This window comes from Pagrus major, chromosome 4 (genome assembly GCF_040436345.1).
Source record: "Pagrus major chromosome 4, Pma_NU_1.0".
NCBI lineage: Eukaryota > Metazoa > Chordata > Actinopteri > Spariformes > Sparidae > Pagrus > Pagrus major.
In genome coordinates, this window is record NC_133218.1 from 32510672 (window position 1) to 32531373 (window position 20702).

The window sequence follows — 20702 nt, forward strand, 5'->3', positions numbered from 1 at the left end:
CAGTTGTTTGAAGAATGCGGCAACTGTTTTGCTGTGAAGCTCCAGAAATATTTTGTGGACTTCAAAACTTCACCCAACTTTCCAATCGGCATGGGGGTGAGTAGATAATGACTGAATTTTCATTTTTGGGTGAACTCATCCTTTAAGGTTGTATTTTTCAAGACTTATCAGGAAAAGGAAAATGGAAAAGAAATGCAACATTATGTACTATAATATAGGGTGTCTCAGTTAATCTGCAGCCCACTCCCTGGTTCTATCTGTGTCTATCGACTTCCCATGTGCTTATTCATCTGTTTGTCGACACGTGTCGTGGACATCACAGCATGACTCACCGGCCACCTGCAGCAGCAGAGCAGCACTGCCGTAGTCCTGCACCCTGACGAAGCAGGTATAGCTGCCTTCGTCAGCCACCACCACCCTGCTCAACAGGAGCGAAGTGTTGCCCAGGCCCAGCTGGGCAGGGAACAGGCTGGTACGGTTGGCGAAGCTCTCGGCCTGGTCCGCCAGCAGGTCGTGTCCCTCCCTGTACCCGTGCACACTGCGTTTGGTGTCTGTCAGCTGCCAGAAGACGGTCAGATCAGACAGGTTGAAGGGGGTGGCGACGCTGAAGGAGCAGTTGAGTGTGGCGTCCCCGCCGTGTAGCGCCACCACTGGCTGCTCTGGGACGTGCACTTCCATCAGAGCTAAAAAAAAAGAGAAGAGGTGGGACACATGAGTGATGACAACGACAAAAATATACCCAAATTGAAACACAGAAACAATATTGTGTGTGTCATCTCAACTCTGCATCCTTAACTGAGTCAATCTGATATGCCAAACATCACCCATTTGTCACCTGGGTAGTCAAAAATAGACAATAAACAGTATGAATAAATACTATTCGGGCCAGGTCTAGTACAAACATACAGTATTCAGTGAATCACAGCATTAATTCAGTGTGCTGTGTTCAAACGTGACAGACTGACACCTACTCAAATTTGAATGTCTTTGAAAGAAAAGAAATCAATGCAGCATTTTGAAATATATGCCGCGACTGCTTCCGAAACATCCACTCTGTTTGTGCAGCATCATGGTAGCACGGAGCGGGTGAGACTGGGGATGAAGGGCGAGAGGGAAGAAGAGGAGGGATCTGGAGGTAAGCGTTAGGACTTTGTTTGTGTTCCTATAGGCTTTTGCCTCCTGGCGATGGCTCAGCACGATGGGAGCAACAACATCTGTATAGCTTTGGTTAAATCGTTAGTTAAATCGGTTGGGGGAGGGGAGGGAGGTATAACTGCAGCAAAACTCTTGAGTGTGTGTGGTTTTGTGTGTGTGTGTGTGTGTGTGTGTGTGTGTGTGTGTGTGTGTGTGGGAGTGAAAAAGTGACTCTCACCAAAGGCATTAAAGCGTGTGCATGTGTGCGCACCTGTGTTGCATTTGTTTGTCTAGACTAGTCCAGGACAAAGGAGCACGCCGCATAATCATTCTGGATTAGTAGCCATCTCAGGCAGTCCAGAGTACATCCATAGTAGTCAGCATTCTCCATTGATCCCTGTCTGCTCTTATACAACTCTGAGGCACTCATCAGCATCACAGGGGGAGGGGGGGGGGAGAAAGAGCCAATCGGCCCCTGGAGCAATACGCTCTACTTTATGCTCATCCTCTCTAATTGTTATAATCACAGTGGCATTTTAGCCTCCTCACCCCTTTTGAGCTCTGTCTATCACACAGCCGACGTCGATTGTGGAATCACTTTGCTATGAAGGAGATTTGACTGCTGCAGAGGTGCAATAATTACTTCCCCTATTAACAACAAACAAGTCTTTCATCTGAGCGGGGTTCATATATGGATGGCTGTTTGCTAAGTCCAGGCAGACCTATTTTCAATCACATTCAGCCGCTACCCAGCAAGGTAGCACTCCCCCAGCGGACCCGCTCGTCTGTAGGAACACTGCCACCTACTGCCTCAGCTGACAAGTGCAGGGGAGTGGGAGAGGAACCTGCACAGATTGCTATCCAAATACCCTCTGTGCCATCCATACCTGGGTGTCAGGGCCTTTATATTTAAATCAAATAATATGGTACAAAGACATTTTTTCATGGCATTCTCCAATAATGCACCAAATAAAAATAAAAACAAAAATCCTAAAAACTGGAGAACAAAACCTGTTTTGCTATCATAGTCCACCATACCAGTGTCATGGGCTCATGCATTGGCAATACTGTATCATGAATTCAAATGTTGCTCCATAATTCTGACATGGAGCAAATCAAAGCCGCCAAGTGTCAATCACACGACAATTCTCTGACCCCCGTGGTGAAAACAGCGGGTTTTTTTTTTTTTTCCTGTACTGTGATCACAAAAGCTCCTCTGGTGCTGTAGGGGTTTTTATATCGCCCCACACTGTGACCACATTCACTCCAGCATGGAAAACAATAGAGCGAGAGTTATCAGGGCAAAGCATGGCAGGAGCAGGCGGTATTGTGCCGCCATCAATAGGGATAACCGAGCAAATTTCTGGAGTGTGTGCCTTTGCTGTCTTTGGAGGCTGCCCAACCTTTGCAGTAATGAATAGGTCGCTCAGGTTTTTTTCTTTTGTTGTTGTTGTTGTTGTTGTTGTTGTTTTGTAGGAGTGGAGGGTCAGTGACAGCCCTCTCCGAGTTGTGCGTGTTGAAGAAGGAGGAGAGAGAGCAATTAAATCACTCCCCGAGCAGCCTGGGATGACTCACACCACTGAGTTCATACGGGAAAGGGGGGGAGGGAAAGGGAGAGAGAGAGAGAGAGAGGCCGGCGTCGAGCTCACACTTAAAGATAATATCTGGAAACAAGCCAAGGAAGAGGCTGTGGTGGAGCCTCACACACTAATCCCTCAACACGGACCAAAGCCATGTCAGAGAGGAGAGGGAGATAGAAACTCCCCTTTCTCTTCCCCTGCCTCCTCTTTCACTCGCTGATTCTATAACCGGTGACCTACTGCTCGCTCCGAGGCCCTGAGAGGACACAGATCTACACAGGGACCTTGTGTAGGGACACCGACCCAGCGCTTGGAAAGAGAACACAAGGGGAGCGTTTTTTTTTTGCATCGCGACAAGAGGAGGGGTTGGACAGGAGAGTAGAGGAGGGCAAGCTAGGCCGAGCTGACGTCATGGAAAAGCGCGCATCTGATGTCCTATTCGTCAGAGGTGAAATACCACGAGCCGAGGCGAATCACTGCGCACTTGGGCTGTTTTTTGATCTGCTGCTGTTTACAACAAACACCACGTTCTGCACCGTTGCTGACCGTTTGATCGTCTCTCCTCAGGTCTGCTCCCGACATGAAAAAAACATGAGTTCTCCAGAGAGACAAGTGTAAGTAGTAGAGGTTGAAGATTAGAACGCAAGTGGTCTTTGGTGAGAGGGCCGGGCTGCACTTTGTAGCCAGGGCCGTGGTGTCTTCTCAGGGGCTAAGTGGGGGATCTCGCCTCTCCCTTCTCCCTCTCGATAAAGAGATGCTCAGAAGCCTTGGAGGGCAGGCTGGGAGACGTCAGGCTGTGGGGATTTACACACTGCACTTTGTGTTTATGGGCCTCAGCTCTGTTTGAGTGCCTGCGAGACAGAGACGGGCACTTTCACAGCCGACATGAAATAAACTCATTACAGCCTTTCGCGAGCGCTGGCAATGGGCCCTGCTTAGCAGCGAGGCACAGGGATGGCTAAAGAAAGGCTGCAAGTGATCTTCACACCGCTCTCCGCTCTACTTTCAAGACAACCCACCACCCTTTCACTATCAAAACCTTTCCTCAGGTGTGCACAGCATGGGTGCCGGCGGATTTGCTTCTGCCGTGTTATTTGTATAGTGAGTCCATGCTAGCTAGGCACATGAGGTGAGCGTGGAGGCTGAGTGTGAGACAGCGTGGGATGCGAGCAGACAGCAAATTGGAGGATCACAGCTGTTATAGGGAGGGTGCTTCCAGGGTGACAGCAAGGCTGTTGGTAAATAAAATCCAGTGATACCTCACATCATTCCAGCTGACGCAGACGGGCGTGTGCGCAGGCATGCGCCTACATTCACCTAAAAATACAGTATGTGCACAGAATCAGACAACTTGACAGGGATTACAAGACTTCACCATTCAATCTAGTTATATAGACAGGCATGGTTTTAATGTCTGCACCTTGAAGGCAGTGAGTAAAGTATGTCATGTCTGCCACGAGACGTATCGCAATTGAAACAAAGACGTAGTTTGGTGACATTGTGAGGTAGCGTGGGGGGTCATAAAGAAATGTTCATGGATGAGGTAAAGTATTAAAGTTTGATTCACTTTGTGTTCACAGACTTCCTTCATCACCCTCTGACGTATCATCTGATGTTTCATGTTCCAGTCGTAGCAACAGGCAACCAAATAAAACACACTGTTAGTGCACAGTGTCAGTCCTTTGAGTTAAATTAGAATTTCTCTGGGTCCGTACGTTGTCGGATACATCTGGGATAATGCAAGTACACAACTCAACTTGAATCAGTTTCCGTGCAGTATATGACTTTATAAAACAACGTGCACTACTGAACTACAACGTCAGCCTAAACTGAATAGTTATGGTCAAATGCATTAAGTAAGAGACAAGAAGTGAGTGCCTTTTTAACAAGCACACATAAACCTACAACAGGCCCCTTTTCATGGCCATCAACTGCCTGTGATAATAACACTAATAATGGCTACATGCCATTTAAATGTGCTAGTTCCAGGCCACTGGTATATTGCAGCATGGCTTACAGGGACATTAATGAAACCAATCAAGTTCCTCTGGTGTCTGTCTGTGCATCGTGGAAAACACAGAGCATGCTTTATTTATAGTGACAAAACTTTATTAATCTACGATGTGGAGACAAAATGAGAAAAACGGTTGACAGTGATGATACAATTAATTCAGTTTTGCTCGTTTGGTCTTTATTTAAAGAATTTTTTAAAAGGTTGGGATTATTAATATCTTCAGTGATTGACAGGCACAGACAGTAGCACAGATTTCAATGAAAAAGGCACAAAATCAAGTTGGGATAAAAAAAAAAAAATCATATTACTGTTTCATTGTAATTTTTTCAGTGATTATCTCTCGGAGGATTTGTTTTTTTTTGGAATTTTTATGAGTGCCTGTGTCATTTTTTTCTACTATTCTGGGTTTCTGGCAGCTTTATATTTTGTTATAGTCAGACTAATGGCTTAGTTATTGCTGGATAAAGGATACCATGCACGCAGGGTAAGGAGAGTTAAAAAGATAGCAAACAAAGAAATAATGAATGGGAAGAAAATCTGCAAAAATAAACCAAAACAAATTCACATCTGTCATCATCCTGCTAAAATCTGAAATAACAGATCATCAGGTAACAACGTTAAATAATGCAGAAACAGCCACGATGTGCTATACTATACGTAAGACCCTCTAATAACCATGTGTGGGATGTTCACTGGAAACTGCATACAGGCATATGTGTGGCACAGCCGCCTGTGCAGAAGCTTCATCCTGTTCATTCATTTCACATTGTATTGTTTTAACTTCTTATCCCACCTCCTTAAAAGTGAGCTAACAAATGGCTGTCCTTGGCCTCTGTTAGCACACACTGTTTCAGATTAATAGAGCTAGGGATGATATTCAAGAAGCAGTGCCAAACTAGCTACTGGAAGTAAAAAATTCTTAAAAGTCCAATTACAATTCCTTCAAGTTCAGCATAAACCACGCTAACAATTCCAACAGGCACGGAGACTGACGACAATTTGAGTGAGAAGAAATAAATGTGATGAGCTAGGGGGCCATTTCTATCTGACTATTGTCGTGAAATACAACTTGTTAGGACTGACAAATGGAAATTGTGCATTTAGCAGGGTTTTGGCAAAAGTACGGCTATTTGGAACATACTGCGGACACAGATGGACAGCAGAGAAGTGGATTATTCTGCCGTTTTTATGGTCATTTGCAGCTTTTTTTCCACTGTGAAAACTGGTCACAATTGGATCCATTAACTGACATGAAGTCGAACTTTCTACATTTCAGGCCTACAAAGCAGGGCGGGTTCGAGACTCCAATTAAACCAATTGAATAGTGAGAACTTGAGAAATAAATATGAGATCGCAAAAGCTATGTCTCTCTCAGAGGCTGAAATAAGTCTTTTGATCGTGCTTAATTTATATCCATAAACACAAGCCCGGCCAGAGCCACAGCATGTTCCAGTAGTAGAAAGCTGCATCAAACTGTTCTGCAAAATCCTATCAGTCCACTCCTCCAGGGACAAAAAATACTCCACGATTCAAAAAGCTAATCATGCCGGAGCCAGAAATGATCAGTTCTGTGAGTTGGATTTTTAAATGACGGGTTATTTCATTTCTGCTGTTGTTTATCGACGGTACAAGTAGAGAGGAATGCTTTTTCCACGAAGCGGACAATCTGATTGATTGAAGCCATTAGTAGACAGGTAATACGGTGGATCAACTTAGTCTATTACTGAGCTGTTTGAAAGGAAAACAGGTCAAAGTGCCTATTTAAGCAGTATCTGTGGCATCACCATCAATAAAATCTAGTCATACACACAAATACACACCCTGCTACACACAATTTCATGCAGAAACAGACAACCAAAGGCCAGAGAACACATTGATATTCCACACCTGTATGACTCCTGACAGCTCCACGGCAGCACACTGTCTGAGGAATTGGACACGAGACACTACAATGCAGACGCTGTTGCAGAGCTGCTCCGGAGCAGAGAGGTTCCCATCAGCATGACCGGCAACAGTCACATACACAAACACACACGTTTACGCACAGCACTAGTACACAGGTGTCTAGGCCCAGGTACTGTCCCTTTACACACACACAGACACACACACAGTCATGTTTCCATCTCTTCAGAGGACATTACTTGACTTGTATATCATTTCCTGGACACTTACCCCTCACCCTAACCGCTACCTGCCAAACTCTAACCCTTATCCCATCTCTATTAACCTAACCTTAACCTAAACCTGACCTTAAACCAAGTCTTTATCCTGATATTGAATGATTTACGTTAGAGGGACAAGTGTTTTCTCCAGGGCTGAACGATATGCAATTTTTTTCCTCGCTTTAAATCATAGTGCAAATTTTGCAATTGTGGTATGAATCATCATTTTAGTGTAAATGATAATTCTAGCAATTTTTTCTTTTTTTTTTAAAATAAATACAAATTACAAATTTTGCTGGGATCTATGCCAAACAAGCACGTTCCCTTACGTCCGGAGAGAAATATTTTCCATGTTTTTACCCGCACCTAGAAAATGATGTGATGCCACCAGGTATCATGTTATTATAGTCCTTGATAAAATTGCGTTATTATTCCCAGGCTCCGGTACATGTGCAGCACAGCCTTTTCCACACAATGTCAGTATACACCTCTACCGCTGCAGATTTTTTAATAATCCAATAATCGTTGAATAGTTCCCGGTGGCTATCAAATAGCACTTTTGCTTGAAATACCTATACCTACTCTGTAGCACCACAATACCTCATTTAGAAAGCTATGTTATAAGAGATTTTACCTTTATCACAAAAATTGCAGCTCCTGTGATTTGGATATTGCTCTTGGCCGTGTTTTGATTAATTGCTTAGCTCTAGTTTGGTCCCCGAAAGGAAACGGGGTCCCCACAATGTGAGTGTAAACAGATTTATGTCCCTACAACATCAGTAATACATGTCCACACACACAGAGACTCCATTGTTCAAGTTAGTAATGTCTGCAGCTGTCCGTAGGGATTACTTTCACAACTCATTGACTTCAGATGCGCTTCATATGTTGATGTCCAGCGCACATGCACATACACACATTTTAACATGCAATTCGATACCAATTCGGGGCCTGTCAGCTCAATAAGCAATACAACTACACTCCAATGTGCCTCAGTTCAATAACAACTACGACCACCCAAAGATTAGCACTTCACAATCTATCTTTATGAAAGGTAACAATAGTGACAGTTCAATAACAGAGAGCACACAGTGAGCAGAGCTATTCATAGACCTATTTGTTAAACACAGTAAGTACACAAGTTCAAAGGGTAGCTTGAAACTCTGCTGAAACACATGACAACGAAGGAAATACTCATGTGATTTCATAAATGAGGAAAATCAAGCAGCAGCACTGCAGGGGGGGGCAATATTGACACAGCAAAGTAAACAGGGGCTAACAGATTGCAATGACAGTAGTCGGACAAGAAGACAGGCAGCAGAAATATGCTTTTACAACACTGCCCCCCTCTGTTGATGTGTGTTACTGCAGCACTTTTTCATTCTGGACATTTTGCACCACCTGAACATCAAAGGATTCTGCTCAAAGGATCTGTGAGCCCTTTCATACCGATTATTCTTATGATATAACCAAACCCTGTAAAAGTCCGAGGGGAAAGCTAGCTTTTGATTTCATGCCGTCAGGAGCAGATGTAGATGTCCATTTGAAAAAAAATTATCATCTGGAAAACATTAAGGGAGAGGCGTGTGCAAAGTAAGCGGGATTTGCTTCGAAATTAGCAATCTGAAAAAAAGAGCCTGTGTCTTGAGCAGCACTTTTTTCAAATGGCCCCTCGGTGAAAGACCCACAATATGGATGAGATTAAGCGAGACTTAAAGCCGTCTGCGGTGTAAAGGGGTCACTTTCAACATTAAGCTCTGAGCATAATCTCTTCCTTTCCCATTTTTGCTCCAGGAACTCATCATGGAGTGTGAGTGCCCTCACTGAGGAAGGGATACAGGTGATGGCAGATTGGAGAGACAAGGACTCTTACTTGCTTATTTTCAGCGATGTCATAAATCAAGATGGGACTCACTATTGTGGTATTTTTTTCTTTTTCCATTCTCTTTTCCCCCCCTATCTCTGCTCCCCCCCACCTTGCTTCCTTCATAGGTGTATGCCATCTCATATCCCGTCAATAACCTGTTAATGGGCTCCAGCAGTCTGATAATGGTGCCGGCTGAAGAGCAGCGGGCAGATAAGGGCAAGCTTCTGGCTTACAAGTCTGAGAGAAAGAGAGCTTTTGATGAGGAAAAGGCTCGGATGGAAAAGAGAGGAAAGGGGCCAGTGGACGAGGAAGCACCCCAAGGTAACAGCAGGGTCGTGGGGTCAGATCTGAGTTGAGTGCAGCTAATTTCTCATACTGTAAGGCTACATTGTGGTGGACATTCACATTTGCCGCATTTCCACTTCAGCAACTTACTCCAGGGACATACCCCACAAATTCCCTACTCAGGGGGTTGTACTCTCCAAAAGTACAGGAACTTTGGGGCTTGTTTTTAACTTTCTCCAGGGACAAGGACCCTTTGTGAACCATGTGTTTTAGGGTCCAAGCGACATACCCCCAAAAATGTCCTACTTGATGGGTAGTACTTACCAAAAGTACAGGAACTTTGGGGGTGGGGCCTTTTGGCGCTGACTACTCGAGTTAATAACTAGTCAAGTCCACGCAACATTTTATTTCAGCTACCATTTTTTAAAAATCTGTAGCCGCAAACCAGTTTGTTTTTTGTGTCCCTCAACACATAAACATGGATTTACAGAGGAAAGCAGATGGACCGATGCTGAAGTCCAGGCATGGATGAGTCCACAACATATTGTTGTATAGTCGTGCCAAAAATTACTTCTATAAACAGCCGTCGCTTTCTAATACGTCAATGGACTAATTTGCCTAATCATTGCAGTTCTTCAGTGGAAACACAGACAACAATGGGCTGAAGGAACCTTTATGTTCCTTGAAAAGTACTTCCTGGGACAAGAAATTCCAGGTACTTTTGGTGGATACCCAAATGGCCATCAATACAAAGGAACTAGTAAGAGTTGATGAGAAAGACAAAGAAGGTTTTTGTCCTGATCCCTCTGACGAGGCAGGCGTGTCACATCTGCTGTCTTATGAAATGCATCTTTTGGCTCTTTCACAGTTTCATTCTTTGCTGCATTCACCAGGCGCCATGCGAGGTCAAGCAAGGGTCGGCTTGTTGACAGCTGTGTGTTGTCTCTGTGACATCACCACCGCCACTTCACCAATGATATCACCCTGGGGTAGGTGTTTCCCTCTGTCTGCTTGCCGGTTTGCTTCCTCAGCAAGTCGGTAGCTGTGATGCTTTCCAAGCACAGATCAGCATCCGTTCAACCCATTCATCACAGCCCACTAGGCACACAACAGACCCACATATGGCTCCAGGCCCCTCTCCCCCTCCAGAACTGCAATCTCGGCATATTAACCGTATCAATTTTTTAACAATCCCACAAGGCAGCATTTTTAGGACTTGTTGAAATAATCATGAGGTGCTTGTTGGGTAATGCACTCTGTTTCAATGAGCGCACTGTGAGAAAAGAAGAGCCTGGGAAACAGTGAGTCAGAGGCGAGCCAACAGAGGCTGGTCATTATGTATGCATTGCGGCGAAACCAATCTTTGTTGAGCCTGTCCTCGATTGTTTTTAAAAGGATACTTCACTGGACGCAATCAAATTAGCAAGAACATCACTGATATGGGGTAATAACCCTAAATTGAATTTCTGCACAAGCTAAAGTGTCCCCTCTCTGCAGAATCAATTGCTGTGAAGGGAAAAGGAGGACAGGAAGAGGGCATTCACAGTTAGCAGACCTTTTAAAAGTACACCAGAGATGCAGGCACGAGCGGGCTATTTTCACGCTCCGGAGCTTAAGCCATAATGTGTGCCTGCCCACTACTACGATAGATGCAATCTATCCAATTATGCTAATTAATTTGAATTACCTAACAGCTCCCATCATTGAGAGTGAAATTGGGGTCAGCTTTCCATTTCTGCATTTGCGTGAATACAATTCTCTTTCATTGTTTGGGTGCTAAGAGCTGCACACGGCGAGATCTGGCAGCCTAGTGGCTGCGCTAACTGAACAGAGTATGACAACAACAAGCAATTAGCTAGACAGCCTCCTGTTAGCTCTGCCACCGGCTGACACTGCTGCGTGCTTTGCTGGAGTGAGCCAAGGATGGAACTGTATTCAGCTACAGTTGTGGCTCGGCCATTATTGTACACATACACTGACATTTCAGTCATTTTGCTGACATTTATAACTACTGTGGGTTATAATGAGTGTGATAAAAATAAACTGAAGCTATTATGAGCAACCGGGGTCAAAGGTCGAAGCCAGGCTGGGTTGGTGCAGCACATTTTCTTTCACTTCTGCTCTTTCAATAGGGCATTTAAGCACAAAAACAACAACTCCTCGCAGACAAGCCTCTTCACAGCTGCAGTGACACAACAGCTGTGCAGTGCTGTATGAGTAACATCAGGGAGAGAATGATCCATCATCTGACTACCGAGTCAGGATACAGCTGGGAGCTACAGAGACAATGTTACTGCGTTGGGATGACAGTGCTGTCATGTGCTTGTCCTTGTGTTTTTCTTCCACAAACACTGTCCTCATAATAGGAAGTGTGTTGGCAGGGACCACAAAGTGTTATCGCGTCTACCGATATGGGCACTTGCTGGAGTTATCAAAGCAATGACATGGCTGAATACAAGGAAGATTACAGCCAGTAATCCCAGCGAGGGACCCGGTGACCCTGAATCATATCAACGCACACATGCGCACAAATATACACAGCTGCTCATATAATTACACAAATGTGTGTGGTTTCTGTTTGCGTGGACAACAGAAGCAAAACATGGCTCTTTATAAATCAAAGGCAACCAAATTGACCTTTAATTAGTTAGTCAGATAATTACTGCTGTCCCATACAGGTAACAAATAGAAAGGCTGTGCATTCATTTGTCAACCTGCAATTTTATCAAGTACATGCCACTGCACTCAATATCTTAATTAACACAGAATAACAAAATAAAGATTGAATTTGTCCGTGTTGTTCTGAAATGCACCTGAAACTCTCTTTGAAGCCGGTGGCACAGCTAGACTTGCACTAAATCAAATAAGCTCCACAAAGCATGCAGGGTTTTTTTTGTATCACTATACACTGTTACATGCACACACTATAGTATCAAACTAGACTCCAACTAATTCACTTAGTGCTCCAGTTAGCAGAGAGAAACGGAATCATTGTGTGAGCTACAATAGCCCATTACCCGTGAGTTAAAGAGCTCCATCAGTCCCCGACACCTCCTCCTCCTCTTCCCTCCCGGTGAGAGCAGCGAGTTAGGCAGTGGATGCCACACAGCCAGTAATGAGCAGGCCGCGGGCCCATTTGTGCTGGGAGAGAATAGGTCCCTAATGAACCACTGAAGACACTTAGGTCCACTGAGTCAAGATTGAAATGTGCCACTGATGGCCGACAGGAGGTTGTGTCAGCTCAACCAGAGAGCAGAAACGGCAAAAAATAGCTCTTTTTAAACGATTGTGTTCTGGCCGATAAAAGGTTTTCGTGAACTTTGCAGCCAAGTCGCTAGAATTCATTTACATTTCTGCAAACCATGGACATGTTGCAACTTTTAACTTTTCGCCTTTTTATGTTCAAATTTCTACATTGTGCTTATGGTCTGTTTAGGTTTCGGCATTGAAAACACTCGGTTAGGGTTACCTGGTCCTGTCGCCAAAAACCAACTGGAAAATGACCCAACATTTTGTTAAAAAAATCCAGAGGTTTACAAAATATTAAAATAGTGTCTTGAACAGTGGTCTCTGGCTTGGTCACTATCACCTCCAGCATCCCCTCTTCCTCCTGACATGGCAGTCAGCCCATATACATGTACAGTAATGTGAATGTGATGTGACGGGTATTGTAGAAATGTCAGTGCTTTACGTATGGAACGCACACATTTGAACATATCTGCGGTCTGCAGAAATGCAAAATGACAACATTTTATTCTGTCAACTGGGCTGAACTTTCAGCGCTGCCTCCCTCCTTTGTCTTCGGGGTATACGTTAATATAAAGGAATATCACCCACTATGAGATTTTAATTTACATTATGTGTCAGCCACATGCCAACTGGGAAAAAGCTGCTGTTCAAAAATACGAACTGTCGACCCCGTTTCTGACATGCTCAATTCCCTTATTTTATTTACAGTGTCTTGAGACGTTATCAAGCCTGCGCAGGCTATTTGTCTCTTTTTTATGATGACACTAGTTTTTCTTGGAGCACCATTTCTACTGAAGTAAAACTTTTGAGCGCGTGAGTTATGAATCCTCAGTTGCAACATCAACCACCACCCCTGCTTCCCCGTGTTATAAATATAAAAGGATGACTTCGACACCGCACTCCCTGAGTCACAGCAGAGAAACTGCACTTCTAGCAAATTTTCATCGAGGGCCTCACCCTAGCCCCGAGCTCTACTCCTCACCTGTCAGGAAAAGGTCAAAGCTATTCTGTTTTACAAGCTGAATAATAAGAGAAATATAAAAAAAAGCACACTCCCGTATCATAGAGTTGTAACCCTGTAAAAACTCAACTTATTGTGAGAAATGTCTTTTTACTCCCTGAGGCAGGATGTCTATATAAATAAGAAAATGTTTTTTGTCAACCCATCTAGATGGATGAGACTTTAAACAGGGAGGGTTTATAACTCCCCAGCTATTGGCACATTACTTTTTGGGAGTAGCCTCATTTGAACTGTTGTTTCACCCAGTAAGTTCTTTGAAGGGAGAAGACTAATAGGCCCTGCAGGGCGTATTGTTTAACAGAAAGTGGCATTTCCCACTGTGGTTGACTCAGATTTAATGGCAGGGCACGGGCAGGGGCGACACCCACCCATAGCTTGGACAGCCAGCATTGCGGGCAGCAGGAGGGACAGCATGGTCTTTCAGGGTGGATTCGAACCGCAGGTCAACTTCTTCAGACACAGCGCTGCAGGGGAAAAAACACAAGACATTGTAAGAACAAAGAACAAGATAGCATGGCAAAATAAGAAGACTGAAGACTGAAGGATGATTAAGAAGAGTCACAAACAAAGAGGGGTTTTTTTTGTATGTCTTTGGTTTGACTTTATAGGCCTCTCGGGAGGGTTGAGCTTGAGTTAATGAGACATCCCAACATATTTTATAAATTAAAGGCTCATTGAAAGCCTAGAATTATTTTTCTGTGACTTATAAACTCATCCGAAAGTACGTCTGAAGGACTATTTCAGTCTTCTGTCTGGCCTGCTCAAGGCTTTTCTCTTTCAGACAGAGGGAGTGGAGTTGTGATGACAAATGGGGACTTCCAAAGTTGACGGGAAACAGCCGAGTCATTCTCTCTGCTTTCCAGAGGGAAAACACTACTTTAGGAGTGAGTAGAGACAGACAAAAACTATCCCCTCCCCGTCTACTTCCACTCTACCATGCATGAAATATTTATGAGATATATATCTGAGAGAGAATGTTGGAGGTCACGATTTGTATTTGCTGAAGCCAAAACTACCTATATTTTTATTTTATTTTAGAATAACCTGGGAATAAGCTATTTTAATGTATATGAAGCCATTGTTCCACAGTCATCTTTGATAAATAATTGGCTAAAACAACAGTACATCATCATTCACTATACTGGTATCACAGGGTCTGTGTTTGCTTGATGCATGTCCTCTGGGATGAATGCAAAGCTGTTTTGTGAAAAAATGACATACACACATAAGGTGCATAGATGGATAAGATGTACATATTGTGTTCAATAAGAGAAATGAAGAGTAGGGGGAGAGTTTTCTAATATTAAACAACATACTATTGAATAGAAATATGGTATTTCTGTGTAGCGACATAGCTGAAAAAATATACATATGTAGAAAGATGGTAAATCAAGTGATTGGATAGTTCACTGGATGCCTTTATTGTGTTAGAATGTGTTGTATTATGTCCATGTTCATGAATAATGTCATTCTGTGTGCTGTTAAATAGGTTTTGTTGATTTAATGTGCTTAAAATACATTTTTGAAAGTTATGTTTCCTTCAGCTGAACAGGATGAGAACAACAATCTACCAGCAGTCATGATCCATTTGAACTGATTTGGCATGACATAATTTCTTCACACATAAAGGAAGAGGCACACGGGTCTGCTTCCTCTCTCCTTTGTTTACACTCATGTTCTCTTGGTGACTTATCCACATCCTCTTTCCTGCCCACACTCTCTATTCCTCTTTTCCTATAAATTTCTATCATCTTTCATATCATTCTCATGGTTTTATTCCAAAGGTTTTGTTTGGGGACCAATAAAATAATCTGACTACTTTTTCAGCCTATTCATCTCCGGTCCAGTGTCCCCGGGTCGGATTAAATGTGTGTATAAAGGAGCATTGCTCTCAGTGGAAGTGTCTTTTTCCATACGACCACTGGGAGTCACCAAAGTCTGAATTTTTCTCATCCTATACATATCTACACATGAGAGCCAAAAACAAATGTAAGAACTCTAAAGAAATGGGAAAGTAAACTAAAGCTAAGCTAAGCTAAAGTATGTTGAAGGTTGTAAGTAAAGATGACAGCTCTTCATACTGCTGGTTGGTATAAGCTGGTAGAGTGGCTCCTCAGTGTCAGACAGAAGAGTTACCTGTGAACCACATGTGCTATCAGAATCAGAATCAGTGTCAAGTGTTCAATCCTATCAGGTATTTGTGATGATCAGTCCAGCAGATAGCAGGTTATTGATTGAATATGAAAAAAATAATGATTAATTAAAGAATTAAAAGTGTTTCATGAGTCATCCAGACATTTCTGTACACACACACAAATGTAGGCTCCATATTTTTAAAAGCTTATGTGTAAAAACATTTTCTGTCCACACTTGTTTTTAATAAACACTAAAAACTTCTACTAGTGAGGCAGACAGACACATCTCTTCTTCTGCCTCTCTTTAACAACAAAACAACCACTGCCTTTAGAGTGTGGCTGTATTAAAGTTACAATACTAGTTACGTCTGGTTAATCAGTTGAGTTTGGCAGGATAACGTTCCATTTTTGCTCCTTTAAGCCTTGTGATCACACAATACACGATCATGGATAATGTGAAATTGTCTGACAACACCTGTGTAGGGGGACTGCTAAACCGAGAGGCAGTTAGCTTTTAAACATTGCTCAGTTTTACATAATGATTCTGAATATTTGAAATATATAATATACAGTACCAGCAGCGTTTTTTCCCGCTCTCCTCTCTGACAGCCAGTTGACACATGCACTGCTGTACCGCCCAGCTCCTCCAGAAGCAAATAAACTGAAGCTCTGTTATATTTTTTCTTTCACAAAAGATCTGAAATTTTATGCCCCCAATGTTCCCTGTGGAATCGAACACTGTAACAAATATCAATATTTTTCAAGGTATTGTATCAAACGTTAGAGATTCAAGTATCATGACAACACTACATCCACACTGTCTTTCTTTTTTAACACTTATCCAACCTTTACTCGAGTTTTCGATTCAGGGAGACAAGTGTTTTCAGTTTCATCCATTTTGTGACCCAGCATTTACAGTAACTACCGTGGGCGCTTCACAACTCTGAACATCGAGGTGTGGCTAGATGTGGTGACGTCCCACCAAACAAGATAAGTGAAACCTTATGTTGGAGCGGCACACACCTACAATGATGATGTCACCAAACTCTGTTGTTTTGTGTTTTGGACATATGTATAACATTTATACTGGATGAAGGCAGGTTACATAATCTGTCGTGGTGTTTTTGGTATGAATGATTTCAATATTGCCGTCAGCTGTGGCTCCACCTCATGGCTCAACCAAATCCTTTTCCATGAGGTTCCATTTATGGCTTCAGCAGAGAGGATGTGGGCAGGAGGAGTGCAGCTTCATCACAAAGTTTCCATAACAGCACACTCACCACTTGCTCTCTGGACTCTCAGAAAGCGTTGGCCTGCCGCAGACCAACTCAGAAGAGACGCTGGGAATACTATCTGAATCTCCTCAGAGGCACAGACGTTCAAAAAACTGGTCTAAATATTCAATGAAGGAAAGACACATCACAGCCGTCCTCTCCACAAGGGCCAGGATTTCTGTTGATATATCTTTCCAGCATGACCTAAAATGTGCCAACACACCAAACCACAGTCTGAGTGTGTCTGTGTTGTGCAGGCACCAGGAAGCCTTCAAAGGCTTTTTTACTGAATGACTCAAGCACTAAACCGACCCCATGCCAGCTTCCTGTTTTTTCACCATTCAGCTTTTAATGATTGAGTTCAATGTCAGAGATCAGAACAAGCTAACCACACCTGCAACCTGAAGAATATATCGCCACAAAAAAGCTATATTATATTATACCAATATATCAAAACTATTACTTACTCCTTATTCTGATTTCAGTGCTGTTCGTGGAATGAACTAATAATGGCGCTCTCTAAAATGAACACCATTAAACTAGGAAAGAAACGGCGGCTGACAGACTGTTTGACAGTGTGAATGTCTCGAATTTCCCTTCAGTGGTCGGCAGCTTTTGCGCCGTAATCACCGGTGTATTTCATTTTGACACAGCGCTAAGGATTATTAAGCTCCTTACTGAGGTCAAAGAAAAGAGAAATGATTCTTAAAGTATCACAGAACATTAAGATTTACAGTTTTCGCCGCGGCCATTGTACCGTTGCACTGTTCTTTTGAGAAAGCAGTGACAGTGGTTATCTGACAGTTTGACACTGCTGCTCTTGAGTCCGACTCCTCTCCTGGACGACGAGGCCGTTCTTAAACAATATTAATACGATAGACCTGACTGACCTTCCGGGTTAAAATGTCTCACTGGCCATATGGCTGGCGCCATTGCCGAGCGCCTCAAACCATTGGGAACCGTTCAACCCCTTCACGATAGAGACATTTCCAACCTGGAAGACGCCGGTCCCCATCGAGGAGGACTGCATCGTGGGATGAAGTGAGCCTTTCAGATCCATATGGCAGCAGTAGTTAAGAGTTTAGCAAACCGTTTAAAGGAATGACTGGATTCACTTCACGCAGGGAAATGTGTCCCATAGTGGTCGACTCGATTAACACATTAATCAGTCAAATTACACATTAGTTCGTCAAGCTATAGAAAGAAGAGCTCCATAAACTTCAGAAAAGTTTTAACAGCTCAGGCGTATGAAAGTTTTTACTTGCCGACTGTCTCTATAATTACTGAAACTCTAATTTACAGCTGACACCAGGTCATGCATCAGTCTCATACAGCAATCCAATAATAGGCGAGAGAGCAAGACTGTATATTTTTATCTGACTGATAATTAGCGAGCGAGGCGGCGACAACTGTAGGGCACCAGAAAAGTGTATAGGATCGGTATGCAATGTGACAGCTACTTCAACATCCTGCTTTTGTGAAGCCACAAGAGCCAATTTAGTGTAACCTTTATCTTACAGCAGCTTGACATAAATGTGCACTAATATGGAGATAAAATAATATTATGAACTTCCAGCTGTCACAAACTGCAATCACATCCCATGCAAGAAAAAAATGTGTTAGAACATCTTGCACAGTGTCAAATAACATCATTATCTCGCCACTATCTCAAGAATAATTTCCTAGACAAGTTGTCAGAATGGAAAATACTACATCCTCCAACATCTCACAGGAAGCTGTACCTGCCAGCAGAGCATAGCTGTACCATCATGTGATAAGGGCTGCGTGAGACCAGGCAACATCCGCGCTACACCCAGGAGTACAGCATCTCCTAAACCCCTATTACACAGAGTTTCCGCAAAAGCGCTGCAACGAAGGCTTCTACACTGAATTTGTCTGTTTACACTAAACCAAGAAGTGTCGGTATGACGCCTCTGTTACGACTCTGTTACTACCCCCGCTGGCAGATCAGAGGCCTCTGTAACTTTTATACTGACGCCGAGGCAGATTATTCCTGCCTTTAAAACGCAGTATAAAAGGGGACTCTATAGGGATAGGGTTCCCAACCTTTTTTAGCTTTTGACCCCTTTAAAACTAAGAATTGCCAACATACACCACCCCTCCTGGTTGCATGTGTCTTCAACCAAAGAGTTATTTCTTTTCCTTGTTTTTTTTCCCTCCTTTGTATTTGAATAACTTTCAGGGGAAAGATTTTCTTGTAATTTTTCAATTCTCTTCTAGCCTCTGTTGACCTCTCAGATGTGTCTTGTGACCCCATGTTGGTTCTTAAACCTCAGGCTGGGAACCACTCTGTGACTGAGCCTATGATGCAGTTTATTCCATCCACAAAAACACAGACAGAGAGAAAAAAGAAAAAATGCTTTAAGACATATTAGAAAAAAACAATTCTTAAGTTATACATATTCCATACCTATACATGTACGGTTGTAATGATGCAATATGCATTGAATGAGGATTTATGAAGAGGAAATGCTGACTGATGTATGATCTCACTGACAGAATGGGAATAGACCTACATATAAACTATTTATTTTGTATAATTAAAAACAAAAAAGGTTCAAATACTTTCATTATTATAAAGGAAGCTCTAAACTGACTCTCAGTGAATGAACTTCATGGACTCCTCTGACTTTTACAAAGTTGCCCTTCAAGTTTATCAAGTTTATTTGATAATAGGTTATATATAAATGTGTTGTAAATAAAGTTTTGAAAGAAAAACCCTCACTTCTGTGTCCCCATGTATTTAGAGTTGTAGGAGTTCCCGTTACGTTGTTATAACGCGGTGTTGACTTTATGTCAAGTGGGGGCGCAGACAGTCCATGTCATTCATAAACACCCCTAGCTCAGTCCATGTAACTGTATACTGTGAAGCTTAGCATTAGCAGGCCTCTGTCTTACTTTAAATCTAGAAGAAAGAAAAAAAAGAGCAGTCATGCCGGTGAATGGTGCCAACTGTGCGAGGCAGCTCCGGTGTGCTGAGTTCACGGAGTTCTCCTTCTGCTCCGCGCCAGCTGTTGCTCGTCTTTACGAGTCAAAAGTTAAAACACTTTTTTTGTTCATTAGCTTTCATGCGACAATATGTCAGTCGGCTCTCAAACACGGTGTCTGTCAGGTCTTACCATGTTAGGTGGGCGAAACTTATTGAAAAAAAAAAACCAGCACCAACCATCCAGCGGCGGTGACTCTTCTCTCTTTCTCTCTGAAGCAGCAAAGCCGAGGTTATTCTCCAGAGCAGTTCATTCCTCTCACAGCAAAGCGCTCGAAGAAGTGCTGCCGACGACGCAGCGGTTTGTTTTGACGGTGGATGCAGGTACAGGGCGGCTTTTTTGGAGTCTCTGGCTCCGTTCCATTGATTTGGGACGCGTCTCTTCACAGAGACCACTCCTTGCTGCTTTGTCCAGCGGTGATGTCATGAGGAGGGGGGAAAGAGTCTCGAGCGTCCCGACCCCCGGGGTTAACCGTTTGTGAGCACGCGCCGGTCCACCTGGTTTATTTCTTACCCCACACACACACACACACACACACACACTGAATACTGTGTGGTTAATGCACGTTTTGATTTATAATTTCCTTTTTCTTTATTCCCCTTAGTGCACCCTATGCAGTAGCCTAGATATGAAACTGATTTATAAATGCGTGGCTCAATGCAGCTATATGAGAAACCTTTTTTTTCTTCTTTCAAATGATGCTACTGAATGCCACTGGCACTGATCTGTGGGCTTTACACGAACAGACTATATCTTATAAGCATATATTTGCCTGGTAATTACATTTATTTTTCTTTTATCTCGATTGTTGATCGACGTGGCTTGAAATTAGACGTGCAGACCATGAAAATAACTGTCTTGAATCACATTTTCCAAAGACATGACACAGCTTTGGAAAATGTGCAGCAGGAACAATCAATTGTGGTGTGCAGTGCATGAAAAATACAATCTTAAACACAAAAAAAGCTCAGTG

The 20702-nt window shown here is 43.1% G+C and overlaps 1 protein-coding gene across 2 annotated transcripts in view; it reads right to left on the minus strand.

The window, feature by feature from the left end:
• The window catches only part of cd276 (CD276 molecule), a 71507-nt gene extending 51360 nt beyond the window's left edge, over positions 1-20147 (minus strand). Inside the window, exons 1-3 of one of the 2 annotated variants that reach the window (XM_073464827.1) lie at positions 19909-20147; positions 13681-13776; positions 333-683 (exon numbers count right to left, since the gene is read on the minus strand). In XM_073464827.1, the coding sequence (XP_073320928.1) occupies positions 333-683; positions 13681-13726 (397 nt within the window). In that variant the 5' untranslated portion in view covers positions 13727-13776; positions 19909-20147. Of the gene's footprint in view, positions 1-332; positions 684-13680; positions 13777-19861 lie in introns of both variants that reach the window. The other variant, XM_073464826.1, reaches the window with a different exon arrangement.
• Positions 20148-20702: the final 555 nt, after the last annotated feature.